At 55.4% G+C, this 14,941-nt stretch overlaps 5 protein-coding genes across 5 annotated transcripts; 4 read left to right on the top strand and 1 right to left on the bottom strand.

The window, feature by feature from the left end:
* Window positions 1–55: 55 nt before the first annotated feature.
* Window positions 56–823, bottom strand: G647_03538 (uncharacterized protein; the record flags this gene model as incomplete). The annotated part of the gene is made up of 1 exon (XM_008727883.1): window positions 56–823. The coding sequence occupies one exon, from the start codon at window positions 821–823 to the stop codon at window positions 56–58; it is 768 nt and encodes a 255-aa protein (XP_008726105.1).
* A 959-nt stretch (window positions 824–1,782) lies between these two features.
* G647_03537 (uncharacterized protein) lies at window positions 1,783–2,751 on the top strand (the record flags this gene model as incomplete). The annotated part of the gene is made up of 2 exons (XM_008727882.1): window positions 1,783–2,441; window positions 2,502–2,751. 2 exons carry the CDS (start codon window positions 1,783–1,785, stop codon window positions 2,749–2,751), a joined length of 909 nt encoding a protein of 302 aa, XP_008726104.1.
* Window positions 2,752–3,181: 430 nt separating this feature from the next.
* On the top strand, window positions 3,182–8,084 carry G647_03536 (uncharacterized protein; the record flags this gene model as incomplete). The annotated part of the gene is made up of 5 exons (XM_008727881.1): window positions 3,182–3,273; window positions 3,405–4,806; window positions 4,863–5,327; window positions 5,439–7,532; window positions 7,587–8,084. The coding sequence occupies 5 exons, from the start codon at window positions 3,182–3,184 to the stop codon at window positions 8,082–8,084; spliced, it is 4,551 nt and encodes a 1,516-aa protein (XP_008726103.1).
* A 1,574-nt stretch (window positions 8,085–9,658) lies between these two features.
* Window positions 9,659–11,840, top strand: G647_03535 (uncharacterized protein; the record flags this gene model as incomplete). The annotated part of the gene is made up of 4 exons (XM_008727880.1): window positions 9,659–9,817; window positions 9,926–10,338; window positions 10,387–10,634; window positions 10,687–11,840. The coding sequence occupies 4 exons, from the start codon at window positions 9,659–9,661 to the stop codon at window positions 11,838–11,840; spliced, it is 1,974 nt and encodes a 657-aa protein (XP_008726102.1).
* Window positions 11,841–14,509: 2,669 nt separating this feature from the next.
* Window positions 14,510–14,898, top strand: G647_03534 (uncharacterized protein; the record flags this gene model as incomplete). The annotated part of the gene is made up of 2 exons (XM_008727879.1): window positions 14,510–14,732; window positions 14,789–14,898. 2 exons carry the CDS (start codon window positions 14,510–14,512, stop codon window positions 14,896–14,898), a joined length of 333 nt encoding a protein of 110 aa, XP_008726101.1.
* Window positions 14,899–14,941: the final 43 nt, after the last annotated feature.

Raw genomic sequence — 14,941 nt, 5'->3', positions numbered from 1 at the left:
CGCCAGTCTACAAATTGGCGGAGACACAGGCATGTAGCTCGCCGAAACACTCTCTTTAACGGAACATTTGGCTAATGTCGAGATGGCTCGACCACATGGATCCCCTCTCCGCCTGCATCTGGAGCTGCATCATGGCGGCACCACTCTGACCCCCTGGACCGGTCCCCAAGATCTGCTCCCCCAGCATCCTCAACTTCATCGGCATCAAGTTGTCTCCGTAGTGTTCCGTGACATCATGCTTCTCAATGGCGCAGCACAGATCGCTCCAGTTCCTTGGGTCCTTCCCGTACTCGAGACATGCCTTCGCCTTCGCTGACGACCACCAGCTTGGTAGCAGGCCGTCCCGTCCCTCTGCCTTGCGCAGGAAGCGTTGGAAGGGCTTGTAGCTGTCGGGAGCTCCTCCGTAGATACAGTCCTCTTCGACATCTCCAGTGAACTTGTAGTCATCCTCGACCCGGAAGCGGTAGCAGTCGATCAACAGCTTGTAGACGTCGTCTTCAGGACGATTGTGAAGGAACTTCCTCTCGGAAAGAGCGTGGAATGGTTGAGGGACGGCTTGAGGAGCTGATAGTCCTGGGAAAGTAGTGTCTGACCTCGGGTTTGTGCTGTTGTCGGTGTTCGTAGTAGTGGCACTGGGTGTATTTGTCGACGGACCCGGCGTTGCCCCACTGCGTGCCGCAGCGAGACGGCTGCAGCTCTTTTTGTGGTGTTTCCAGTCGTCCTTCTGGCAGTCTCGCGAGCAGTATTTTGTTGTGTGGCACTTTGCACAGCGCTTCAAAGGAGCCGAGTCGGTTGCTGGCTTTCTGCACGCCGCACACTCCATTTTGAGCGGGTGTTAAGAGGGTTTCGTTCAGGATAGGCTTGTGGAAGAAACTGGATGGGCGGACAGTACTCACGCAAGAAGTAGTCCTGAGGCGGTGTGGTGAGTAGGTTTGCCAAAGTTTGATGTTTGTCTGAGAAGCGCACTGATATGCTAGCAGCCGAATGAGGGGGTGAGGTTATTATCTGACTCTGGTAAAGCTTGCATCGACATTCAGCTACCGCGGTAGCAATAGAGCAAACATTTACTATGTTCTAGGAAAACATATACGACTCATCCGGGCGCGTGTGACAGGTCTTCTCTTCAAGTATACTCTGCTTTCCCGCGTCCTCTGGCCGTCTAACCGCCTTTGACCCTTTGCATGTAACGCCTGACGATGATGTCGAGCTCAAGCCAGGCAATGGGCCGCAGATATGATCGCTCCTCTCTGCTTCTTCTTGACTGCAACAATTTTCCCGAGTCCAGCCCTTCACATCCTTCTGAACTCTCGTGCCGAAGCTTGCTGGCTGGTTCGCCCATTTTGGTGACCATGTGCTAAAGCATCTCATTCATCCATTGTCGGTCAAAGAGATCCTGAAGCATGCTCGAGGCTAAAGCAGAATGATCAGAGAGGACTGCGCCGTCCTCTTGAAGCAACTGATAGCAGCACGGCGGGTCTTGGATGAGTCTCATTGAAATCTCTTGAAAGAGCCTAGCACCGGCAAGTGATGCTTTGCTTTTTGTGCCTCGCTGACGTCAAGCCTACGTTTGCATCCCACCAAACCCGTTTCAGCTTCCGTCACCCTTTCAATGAGCTTGACCTCTTATTATCACACGTGTGACTGGTGAGCTTCGGGTCAAGCAGTAATAAGCATTTCGGCAAACGTCCCGTCTTAAATTCGTGTCTTCCTGACACCTTTCTCTACATAAAACTCTACGCCTCACCTTGCAGACTATTCCCTCGTCAGAAACGCGAAGCCACAATGTCTGACTTCTACAACCGTCAAGGGGCAGACCCCCGTGAGTACGGAGGCGGTGGCCGTGGAGGTGACAACTACTATGACCAAAGTCAACGCTTCGATGATGGCGACCAAGGAGGCCGTCGGCGAGAGGATTTCGGAGAAAGACGCCACGGAGGCTCCCGAGACGACAACACCTACGGTGGTCGACCGAGCGGCGGTTATGGCGGAGGTGACGGTGGTTATGGTGGCGGCGGACAAAGTGGCGGATATGGAGATGAGCAAGGTCGACACCATGACCGTCACAATGATGATGGCTATGGTGGCAGCTCTAGTGGAGGAGGATATGGCCAAGATGATCGTCACAGACGCCGCGAAGATGAAGGATATGGCGGCGACGGCGGCTACGGGAGACACTCTGGAGGTGGGTATGGAGGAAATAGCTCTGCCGACGACTATGACCAGGACGAAGTGATGCAACACGCTCAGCGTCATGGCAACTCTGAGGACTCCAGCATGTTCTCTCAAGCTCTGTCCTTCCTCAGTGACAACAAGCATAGCGCGCAGTCTGAGGACCTTGATGAGGGTCGGATGCAGCAGAGCCATCAACAGCTCTACAACCAGTCCAGTGGTGGTCAGCAGCACGATGCCTCCAGCCTGGGCGCTGGCGCTGCTATGCAAGCGTGGGTTCCTTCTATTTGAAAAGATAACTGAACATGACAAATGCTAATGATGGTGAATAGACTGAAGATGTTCTCGGGCGGTAGTGGAGGCGGGTCACAGTCCCAGATGCTCGGGATGGCCATGCAGGAAGCCTCGGCTTTGTTCGACAAGCAGAGCAGCATGGGAAACGTGCAGGGAGGTACAGACAAGCAGAGCGTGATCAACATGGCAGCGAAAATGGCACTTCAAATGTATTTGAAGAGTCAGGGAGGCGGTGGCAGTGGCAGTGGTGCATCAGGACTGATGAGCCTTGCCAGCAAGTTCTTTTAGCTTGATCCCTCCGAGTCAGGGCAGGTTAACCGAAGAGACTAGTCTAAATCAAGTATGGATTCGACCAGTAACGAGCTGAGCGTCATTCTCGTATCGCCCAGGTTCTCCCCATGTTGCGACAGCTTTGGAGAAACTCCCCTGATCATCCATCCTCGTCTTCACGTCTTGCCCTGGCTGAAAATTGGGCATCGTTGGTCGCTGTAGACACTTTTGTTGAAGATTCGGTCCTCGCTCTGTCTCAAGCTGCACATCTTTTCGCCTCTCCAGCGCCCAGTGCAGCGCCTAGGATCCAGTGTCCGGGGTCGCCCTTTTGTCCAACACGTGTCAGTGTGCGCCGTCACCCACCAACAACTTCATGAGCATATCTCGTTGGTGAAATGCGCAGAAAGAGAATTCCGATACCGCAGAGTTCACAGTAAACCGCCCGACCATGAATCAGAATCCAGGCGAACACTGGCGCGGACCTGGAGGGCCTCCTCAGACAGAGCCTCAGCCGCAAGGCAGACCCTTTGCCAGCTTCGGGTAAGTGAATGCCATACGCGCATCCAGAATACCTTCACTTCACTCCCCCCGTCTCTGGAGCCTTCACATGTCAGATCGAACAACAATCTGGTATGGTGCGGTGTTTCGCTGACACTTCTCGTCCTTTTCAGACCCAATGGACCCGCACAACCTCCTCACGTCTTGCCTCCGCCATCCTCGTACCATCAACACCACTCGCAACCGTCGGGAAGCCACAGTTTGTCCATTGCCGACCTAACGCAGGGCCCTTCAAGCCACCAGCAAGAGCATCAATACAATACGCAGCCTCCGCCTCCGCCTCCTCAACCCCAGGGTCATCCCATGGGCAGGCCGATGGGCCATCCAATCCCTCAACACTCCCCCCAATATCTCGGCCGTGATAGAGAGATCAGGGAGCTGCGGGAACGGGAAATGAGAGAGCATGAAATGAGGGAAAGAGAGCGCAGCAGCCTGGAAATGCAACAAAGGCAGCGGGACGAAATGATCATGCGAGAGCGTGAGGCTCAGGAAAGAGACAGATTGGATCGTCTCCATCAGGAACAGCAACAACGCCCCGTGCAGAGTCATGCCGGCTCCATACCCATACACCAACCGGTTGCCAATAAGGTGCAGAACTCGATTCATGGGCCTAACGGTCTCCTAGCGAATGGAGGTGCAGGCGCAATTCCACAGAATGGTCCTGGCCATTCCGTCAACAACGGTCTCTTCGGAGGAGCGGGCCAACACGACGCCCAGCGACAGCCTCAGTATTTGCATCAGCAGGCCCAGCCGCCAGCACCACAGCCAGGTCAAACCTTCATGCCGGGCCCATCCCCAATGTCCGCTCCTGCGCAGATGGCCCACGGCCAGCAACCCATTCTCAATGATGCCCTGAGTTATCTCGACCAAGTCAAAGTCCGCTTCAGCGACCAACCGGATGTCTACAACAGGTTTTTGGACATCATGAAAGACTTCAAGAGCCAGGCCATCGACACACCAGGCGTTATCGAGCGAGTCTCAAACCTCTTCAACGGTCATCCAGCACTAATCCAAGGCTTCAACACTTTCCTTCCGCCTGGCTACCGGATAGAATGCGGGACTGAGGAGAATCCAGATGCTATCCGCGTCACCACTCCCAGCGGCACCATGACACAGTCGCTGCAGAGCAGAGGACGTGCGCAATTTGAGCCCGCAGGACAAGCTCCTGTTGGACGGTCAGATACATTTGAGAGCAGGCATGGCTGGGGTCAACCACTTGGAGCCTCACCGGGGGCACGGTCGGCAGAATTGCCTGGATATAAGCCAGTGCCTGCTGATGAGCCTGCGAACGCGATGAGTCAAGAGCAACGTGGGGTGTCGACCCTACAGAGTGCAGTTACAGCAGTGACAAACGGCACGACAAGGCCAGCCCTCGCCACGTCGCCTGGGCCAAACCAAGGAGCGGGATTCTCTCAGCAGGGTGCTGGTTTTGGCGGCGCCCCAGCAGCAGGCGAAATGAAGCGTGGAGGGCCTGTTGAATTCAATCACGCTATCAGCTACGTGAATAAAATCAAGGTCTGTATGAATTCTTCACTTGCGGTTGGGATTTTACGTGATTGACGATTTTGCAGAACCGCTTTGCCCAACAACCTGAAATATACAAGCAATTCCTGGAGATCCTGCAAACCTACCAGCGCGAATCGAAACCGATCCAGGACGTGTACGCTCAGGTCACCCAGCTGTTCATTTCCGCCCCGGATTTGCTCGAGGATTTCAAACAATTCCTGCCAGAATCCGCCGCCCACGGTAAGGCACAGGCTGCTCGCGCTATGAACCAACAGATCGAGACCAGCGATGTGCGCGGTGAGCCTGGATACGCCGGCGCCGCTATTCCTCAAGCACAGACTCCCCGACCGGCCTCGAAGATGCCCCCCATGGGGCAATTCGATCCTCCGAGTACAAGCAAAGACAACAAGAAGCGACGTGGAGGACCTGGGACGACCACGACTAGCCAATCCACTGCGCAACCTGCTGTAGAGTCGTCTCTGGCCCATGGCTCACGTACAGCCCCTGTGCAGGTCGGAAATGCTAGCAAGGTACGCTCCGTTCTGTTATTCACTTCGACTTACCCCTCCTTTGTCACCCTCGATCGTGCCTCCTGCTTCTTTTCTCTGCCTTCTTTCTGGTCTCAACTAATCTATCTGCAGCGCCCTAAACTTGCGGCCCAACGCCAGCCTCAACCTGAGACTACAGTCATCACTTCACCTACGCTGGTCCCTCAGCTTCCTGAACCTCTCCCTCCTTATCCCAGCTCATCCACTACTCAGGAAGAACTTGCCTTTTTTGACCGTGCGAAGAAACAAATTGGAAATCGTGCCAGTTATGCCGAGTTCCTGAAACTCATCAATTTGTACTCTCAAGATCTCATTGATAAATACACTTTGGGAGACAGGGTTGGCGCATTCATTGGCGGCAACCCAGATCTGATGAGTTGGTTCAAGAACTTCCTCAATATCGAGGAGCAAGAGGAGGTGATCGAAGCCCGAGCACGTCCAGATCCTGGCCGTGTCAACCTCGCGCACTGCAGAGCACTTGGCCCCAGTTATCGTCACTTGCCCAAGCGCGACCAGGATAAACCCTGCAAGGGTCGGGATGGCATGTGCTATGAAGTGTTGAATGACGTTTGGGCATCTCATCCGACTTGGGCCTCTGAAGACTCCGGATTCGTGGCACATCGGAAGAATCAGTACGAAGAAGCTCTGCATAGAATCGAAGAGGAGCGCCACGACTATGATTTCCACATCGAGTCATGTCAGCGAACGATTCAGCTCATGGAACCCCTTGTGCAGCAGATCGCTGTCATGGGAGATGCAGACCGCGCCGCATTCCAGCTGTCACCTGGGCTGGGTGGCGCTAGCGAAGCCATTCCGAAGCGCATCATCATGAAGATCTATGGTCGCGAAGCTGGTGCGAGAGTCATCACCGAAATGTTTCTGCGTCCCACTGTCGTTCTGCCAATCGTCCTTTCTCGACTCAAGCAGAAGCTCGAGGAATGGAAGCAAGTCCAGCGCGAATGGGAGAAGGTCTGGCGCGATCAGATCCACCGGCAATTTTGGAAGAGTCTGGACCACCAAGGCATAAACTCCAAGAACCAAGACAAGAAGAACTTCCAACCAAAGACCTTGACAAGTGATATTCAAACCAAGTACGAAGAGGCAAAGAAGAACCGCGACAACGGCATGGCGGAGAAAAAACACCAGCTCGAGTACAAGTTTGAGGATCTTGATGTCGTCAATGACGCAACTCGTCTGATACTCACTTCCTTGGACTCAGATCGACAGCAGAACTTCAACAGCGGCGAGCAGGAAAGAGTACGGAGCTGGCTGATTGACTTCTTAGTCCGCTTCTTTGGACTCGACAGCGACAAATTCATCGAGCAGATCCAAACGGAGAAAACGCAGCGTGAACCAGACGAGGTCACAGACGGTCCCGAGAGCGACAATCACGTGCCTGCCAGGGGCAAGAACAAAGGCAAGTCAGACTTCCTGCGGAGACTGGCTCTTGAACGGAGACACGGCAAAGAGGAGAGCATCGCGTCCGCGAGCAAGGAATCCACTCCTGCCCCTGGTGCCGACAGTGAGATGGAAGTCGACGAAGAAGCGGCTCCTTCCGATGGACCAGATGAACCCCAACAGCCATGGATCAATGTGGATAACAGCGACACATCCGCCCGTCGCTTGGCCATGGACGAGACGTATCCACACACGACCTTCAACCTCTATGCAAACGCCAACATCTACTGCTTCTTTAGGCTCTTCGAGATGCTGTACAGCCGCCTACTTGCCATCAAGCTCAATGAACCCAACGTCCAAGAAGCCATCGCAAGATACAAGGGCGTGGATGGGAGAACGAAGCCTGCCATTGAGTTGCGTATGATCGACAAGGGACCTGATTATTTTTTCTACGCTGTTGAGGGTCGACAGAACTACTATCAACAGATCCTCCAACTATGCAGTGAGGTCCTGGTGGGCACGGTTGAGATGGGCCACCTTGAAGAGACGCTTCGGAGATACTACAACAAAAGTGGCTGGCAGCTCTACACGGTCGACCGCCTTGTCTCGACTATCCTGCGTTTTATCATGAATATTCTCGGTGGAGACGCGAAAGACAAAAGCGTTGAAATTACCAACCTCTTCTTACGGGATCGAGAGCGGCCGGACACGACCAGAAAGCAGGAAATCCAATACCGGAAGCAGGTTGAGCGATTATCCAAGGATGCCGAGCTCTATCGGATCAGCTATGTAGGTCACACGGGAGCCCCAACGAGAGTGCGCGCATGACTAACTTTTCCACAGACGCCAGAAGACCGACTTTGCACCGTTCGCTTGTTTCCAACCGAGGATGCGACTTTCGACAATGACTCACTCACAGACGAAGCTCGTTGGCAATACTATATTGCATCATATACGATGACCGACGCGACCGAGGGCGTCGATCAGTCGAAGATGCGTTGGCCTTACCTAAGACGCAACATTGCTCCTCAGAACGCCAACATCGAGACGGCGTATCAAGAGGTGTACGGCAGTCTTGACCATGTCGACGAACAAACTGCGTTCATCAGCCCCGATTCGTACAAATTGCTTCTGCAGGGCGACTTCGGATTCGTTCGTGAGGCCACGACGACCAAGGGCTACGAAGCTGGCAAAATTGAAGAGAGCGAGAAGTTCAGAGAACGGTTTGTGCGCAATACGGCGTGGATGAGAGATCGGAGGGCCGAGGATGTGGAGAAGAAAAAGTCGGCGTGGGAAAGAGGTAAAGCCGAGGGTTTTACTGGGTACGACAGCTCAGTCTGATGCGACAGTCAACAAGTCCGCTGGGATGCATCTTGTGTATAACGGTCGCTCAAGGCGGGCTGGCGACTTGCGCAACGGCTTCTTTCAAGGGCGTGGGCCAGCGAATGCGCAACGAAGGGAATTTCCCACGGGCTCAATTACAGTAGTGGTGCCGCTTAAGCAAGGAAGTCCCGCCTCCTGCTGTATTTTTGCCATGCTGAATGCTCTCTTCATGCAGTCCCCGTGCTACATACCAATCTAATGAACATGGGTGTTTCCCATGCACCAAACCATACTCGTACAGTAGCCTGCGCGAGGTTGCCGGAGGGACTGCGTGGCTCTTTCTGGGCTTCCAACACGGGCAGCGGCGGTGAGCACGAGACGAAGGACAAGCAGGAGCCGCAATCTTAGAGGCGTTCAAGTAAGCTTTGCCATGACCCAATGCAGCCTGGGTGCGGCGTGGTAAATCTCCGTAATCAACCCCTTGACGCCCCTTTTCCACACTTTGATCCCCATCTCCGGCTGCGGACCACTCACAATTCACTCACGATTCACTCACCACTCGCTCACCACTCATTTACCACTCATTCACCACTCACCCTCCACTCACCCACCCCTCCGAATTGCTTGCATATCCCACCGCAATTCCATCGGCATCCCACCTACCAGCCCGGCCCTCGAGACCTCTGAGCCTCCTCTTGACGAAACCGCCCCCACTCCGAAGCATGTCGGACTCCTTGATAGGCCACAAACATCCACAACCTCATCTTGCAGCGCCATGGAGCCGTGCCTGCTCGCGTGTTTCAGGGCATCTGCTGCAATCTCCCCAGGTCCCCTGTCGATCATCCTTGCTCTGATGCCGGAGCGGTCGGTTCCTCGAGTCTCTGGGCAGCTCTGTCATCTCTTTGGCCAGAGTGCCCTCACGAGCCGGCTCTTGGGTTGACAACCTGTAGGCAAAGCAGGAATCGACGTTCTCACTGGCGAAGAGTCCAAGGATCGGGCACCACAGTCGAGGACACAATAACCTTGACACGTCAAACACATGGCCAACGTCACATTGTGTTTGATCAGTGTCTCCTTTGGTCTCTCTTTCTGCAGCCTATCATGCTAGCAAGCAGTTGACAAGGCACTATGGAGATGCAACCATACCCTTTTCAAGCCCGATTCGACCCCCAAGCTCGAGAACCAAGCCCGAAGTTGCGTAGCCTGACAAGACGGGCTGCTTGCTGATGGGCCACCCAAGCACCGCGTTCCCACAGCTGCGCGCTAAACGAGATTCGACGTGGATGGCGCTATCCCCATCACAAGCCGATCCCCGGCTGGCGTTGGCGTGTGCCGAAATGCTATATGCAGGTTGTCACGGCGTTCGCACGAACTTCTCCTTCCTCCCTGCAAGGCTCTACTCATGGTGAACTGAGTGCTACCAAGAGCTTCGTGTTTGTGTTTCTCGTTTCAGCATTTCCAACTACCGCGCCACTCGTTTCGCGGGCATTCTTTACTCAACGGCGACATCGCACGAGACGAGGAATCTCGGCGAGATCCAGCATTACCAAGCATAAGAAAATCAAGAAGAGAGGGAGAAGAACTCGATCATCATGAGAGCTGTAACGATTGCCGCTGCTGGCGCAGCTGTTCTCACCACTGTTTCCGCGACCAGCCATGTCAAGCACATGCATGCTAAGCTTCACGAACACGCTGCGCGCGACACCTGGGTTGACTGGAACACGACCACACTTGCAGCTTCGAATACGCCAGTAGATGGAAAGACAACCAAGGCCGCGACGACGACCAAGGATACTCCTGTCAAGCCTGCTACTACCAGCCCTGCTGCCTCGACCACTTCGAGCTCATTCCTCTGGGAGGACTGGAGCAGCTCTTCTTCCACACCTGTCGATCCAGCCTCGACGAGCTCCGTGACCACCTCGAGCTTTGACTGGGCCGACTGGGAGGCGTCCAAGACCAGCACTACCACCTCCAGCAAGCCCGTGAAGGCCGCCACCACCTCCAGCTCGAGCTCCTTTGACTGGGCTGACTGGGAAGCATCCAAATCATCGACCGCCAGCACTCCCGTCGATCCTGCTACCACAAGCAAGGAGACCTCCTCGACCTTCGACTGGGCGGACTGGGAAGCTTCAAAGACAGCATCTGCCACGACCCCGGTTGATCCTGCCACCACCGCGACGGAGACCTGGGGTGACTGGGATTCGAGTGTTGCCGTCGATCCAACCACAACTGTCACCGAGAAGTCCACCGAGACTGAGACTGAACACGAGTCGTGGGCAGACTGGTCGACCAGCGTTCCTGTTGACCCTGCCACTACCAGCAGCGAAACCACCACTTGGGGTGACTGGACGGCCGTGGAAGAAACCACTACCATCACCTTGGCTTCGACTTTGACCACCACGAAATACGTCGAGCCCGTCAGCACCGAATCCGTCACTTGGGCCGATTGGGAGTCTAGCTCGTCCACTTCCGTTGCCGCTGCCAGCACGTCAAGCGACGTCCCTGCGTGGTCAGCCGATCCTCACGGCTGCGTCGTCTCCATTATTACGTCTTACGGCGCCCCGACATGTAAGTAGTTCACCCTTCTAAAAATGAGGTCGTGTGCTGATATTGAACCTAGGGTATCCGACGCCTGTTGTTGCAACGAACACTACTACTACCACCACCAGCACCTCCAGTGTGGTTTGGGGCGACTGGACTTCTACGTCTTCTACCCCAGTTGTCGCCATTACAACCTCCAGCAGCACTTCGACGTATGAGAGCTGGGCTGACTGGACTGCTTCTGCATCCGACTCGGCGACTGTGACTGCATCCAGCGAGGGATGGACCTGGACCGCTACTGATAGCTGGGGATCCGACAGCACTCCAAGTGCCTCAGCGCCCGGTGGGTGGGCCCCGTCCCCAAGTGGCGGCTCGGGTGGCGGTTCTCAGAGCGGCAACGGAGGCTCAGGCAGCGGTTCTTCGGGTGGCAGCGGAATCCATGCCAACGGAGACTCCTGGGGTTTGACCTACTCTCCTTACACTGCGCAGGGTGGCTGCAAGGACGCTGGCACTGTTGCGGCTGACTTGGCTGTCATTGCACAGAAGGGCTTCTCAACCGTCCGTGTCTACAGCACTGACTGCGGTACCCTCGAGAACATTGGCAAATCTGCTCGTGACAACGGCCTGAAGCTCATCCTCGGCGTCTGGATTTCTTCCACGGGCATTTCGGGTGCTCAAGGTCAAGTGTGGGACATCATCAACTGGGGTCAATGGGATTTGGTCCAGCTCATTGTTGTCGGTAACGAGGCTGTTTTCAATGGCTATGCTTCTGCTGGCGAACTCGCCGGGTTCATCGGCAGCAGTGCTCAAGCCTTCAAGAACGCTGGCTACACTGGCGCAGTCACGACTACTGAGCCTCTTTCTATTTGGGAGGATTCCAGCAGTGCTTCCGCGTTCTGCAGTGTCGTCGATGTGGTGGGTGCCAACCTGTACGCCTTCTTCAATGCTGCCGTGACTGCCGACAAAGCCGGTGGCTTCATCCAAGCTCAGATCAACATTCTGAACAATGTGTGCTCCGGCAAGCCCGTGTTTGTTTTGGAGTCAGGCTGGCCGCATGCTGGTAACTGCAACGGTGCGGCATGCCCCAGCCCAGAGAACCAAGCCACCGCGCTCAAGGGTATCCAGTCTACCGTGGGCGCCCAGGTCGTGTTCTTGAGCTATGAGGACGAGCCATGGAAGGAGCCCGGCCAGTTCGGCGTCGAGCAGTTCTGGGGTTGCTCGGGTGTTTTCTAGAAGGGCATGGGAACGTGACCGGGGCTAGACTGGGGTGGGTTGCATGGTGGGAGTGGAGGGAAGCGACACGCAGCAAGCGAAGACCAAGAGCGGGAGCGCGCATGTACGACTTTGCTCCGTCATACAGTAATGGCCAGAGTGTACAGTGTCCGGTGTCTTAGTTACGATGTCCTGCTTTGTGTTTTGGCCAGTTCATACCTCCCTTTGTGTATATTGCTTGAATACAATCTGCCCGACGCGGGACTATAAAGGAGACGCTTCACGCCGATGAGCGTGTGCTGTACTGATGCAGTACGGAGTACTGTATGTGTTTTTCGTCGTGGGCGGCATGGATTCAGCCTCGTCGGCGCTGCCCCAGCCTCGTCACTTGGGCGCCGCGGAGGGTGCCGGCGCCTTGGGCTCGCGTCAAAGTTGAAATGCTAATTTGACCTCATTTTTGTCCCTCGACACCCTGTCGTGCTTTCTCCCCTTCTGCCGCTCCATGTTGTACGGCGATCATACGGGCTGCGCTGTCCTGCATACGCCACATCTCCCCCAGCGCCCAGGGTACCACGCCCTCCCATGGCCCTTAGCCCGCCAGCGGGCGTAGCAGCGGTCGCTGAAGCTGCAAGACCTGTTCCGATGTTTGTCTCCATGACAACCTTCTAGCGTCACCTTGTGGCAATCGAGTGACGCTCAGTATGGATAAATCCACGAAGCCATTCGACAGATGAGTTCTCTGCGACGAGTCGGCCTGGAACCCAGATTGGGCCGACGAAAGATTCGACGAGGGCCAAAATCACCCTGAGCCGTGTCATGTCCGATTGGACAGCGTCCGCTTCATATCGCAGATACGAACTCCCGTGCTGGAAAACTAGCCGCGAAGGCTGATTCTGCCTTTGCTCTGACACATCCAGTATTGGCGGCTAGAGGCCGCAAACCTGCGGCATGACTGATTTAGGCATGCCTCTGCGCACTGAAAACTCCGGCGGCCTTGACTCGTCGAGAAAGGTCTTCGCATGGGGCTTCGGACCTATCAGCTGAAGCCAGAGACCATCCAGCATGGCGTGGATAGTCCCATTGTGCCAGGCGCAGGCTACTATCGCTGCGGTCGGGCGCAGCAAAAGGCAACCAGGCAGACCGCTAACGCCACGCCAACGCAATGCAGGGGCGGTGATAGGCGGAGAATCTCGAGGCTTCCTGGGTGCCCTAAGGGTGAGCACAGCCAACTTATAAGGACCACCGCCTTCGTCTTCAGAAGGACCTGTGCTCCCTCTTTGTAGCCAGTGCCCAAACCAGCTTCGACCGTTCTTGGCTCATGACAAGTCTCGCCCGTCTTTGCCAAAGATGAAGATCACAGCTCGTCAAGTTCCATTGGTCGATCGGTAGGGCTGGGTTTGCTAATCCTATTGGGTATTGGGACGGCAGGTAGATGGCGGACGAAGTGCCGAGCAAAAGAATCACCCTTCACCCGAAGATACCCACACACTTATACCTCTGGATGGCCGAGGCCTGCCGCAGAGCCGCATTCGGAGCAATGGCCGTCCGAACAAGATGGGTGGTGGGCCACCGCCCTCTCATTCACGCCTTCTCCGAATCAGCTGCCTTTACCCGGTCAATGGCCCGGCCTTACAGGCTCCATGTCGGAAATGATCACAGCCCAATACTATCCCTGTCTTGTTCCACTTGAGAAAGTCATCTATCGAGCTCCTCATGTCGAGCTTACCTATGTCCCCTACAAAGATGCCGCCACTATCAGCATGAGGCCGGAGAAACAGCGCCCTACCTGCCGTTGGTGTCGAGCTTTGAAGATGTTGGAGAAGATTCTATCGCTGTTGTCGAGCTCGTCAAGTCGCCAGTGCCAAGTGTGGGATAGAGGTAGGGAGTCGGTCGCCCAGTGGCACTGAACCGTACCTCCCTTGATTGACGCCATGGTTCGGCGCTAGGGGCTTCGAGCCCGGCAGTGAATTGGTGGTTCGGTAATGTCTTCGTGGCTACGTGACTAATGGGAGGTAGGCTCAGCTCTGCTTGCGCCAAGGGGGCTGCACTTCGGTGCCGCTCGCGCTCACGCTTACCCACTGATGCCCTATCGTCTGAGGCCGTTCCGGCTCTCTCTCATCCTTATCAACCGTGGACAGGTGCCCCTGAACGGGATCATCCTCACTGTGATCACCTTGCGCCTTTATAGTCGGCTGCTTTCTCAGCATTGACATCGAATGCGTCGCCAACGCATCAGGTCTGCAGATATGACTGATCTATGGACGCCTTTCGCGCTCCCGTTTTGCCTGCGGATTGACCACATTCGATGCAGAGAAGATCCTCAGTCGCCGGCGCAAGAGAACCCCCCTGATTTCTACTGGTCTCCGCCGACATCAACAAGCCAGTTTGTCAAGATAGATACATCAGGTTGGTGGACCTGGGATCCAGGCGTATATCCGCAGCTCTACAGATATCCGCAACTCTACAGAATTGACACCACCGACCCGGGCTCTGACTTGCCTACCGAGTACAGAAGTTGCACGATGTTTTGGTGCCCCGAACGCCATGGTTATCTTGTCGTGCCGGCGGACTGCACGAGCACTAATTTGTGGGCAGAGCCATACCCTTGGAAACGTCTTTCCTTTGGCAGATGTGCTTCAAGCCCAGCCACCGCACTTGTCGGTTATCAAAAGGAGCGTTATGCGCTGCACATGCCGGGGCCCGATCACTGGTTCGAAGATCTCCTTCCGGATGTCTACATACCGGAGGACTGCGAGCCAGCCACGTGCACCCTCGCTGGGAATCTGAGCATCATCGTCGGTCTCCTCGCGTTCTCGTCGACTCCGGCCCATGCTGTCGAGGCCGTGCGCAGGTCCTTCAGACCCGATCTATCCTCGACAATCTTCCAGTCCCACGATCTGCCCAAGACCGAGAGTGAGTAGTGTCGGAGCCGCCCAATCGGGCACCAGGGAAGCTGACTCTGTATTCAGGGCACAAGACTCGCGGAATGGTCATCACCATCGGCTTTGACCCATTCGTTGTGTCCAGGGAAGCTCTCAAGGCCTGGGAGGACGGCGAGTACGGAGGAATTTTCACCTGAAAGAACTACATACGTTGTCGTTGGCGATAGGGCTCTGGTGACG

Source organism: Cladophialophora carrionii, assembly GCF_000365165.1.
Source record: "Cladophialophora carrionii CBS 160.54 unplaced genomic scaffold supercont1.3, whole genome shotgun sequence".
Taxonomy (NCBI): Eukaryota; Fungi; Ascomycota; class Eurotiomycetes; order Chaetothyriales; family Herpotrichiellaceae; genus Cladophialophora; species Cladophialophora carrionii.
Note: the sequence above shows the minus strand (reverse complement) of the source record. Positions and strands in the feature narration are given on the sequence as shown.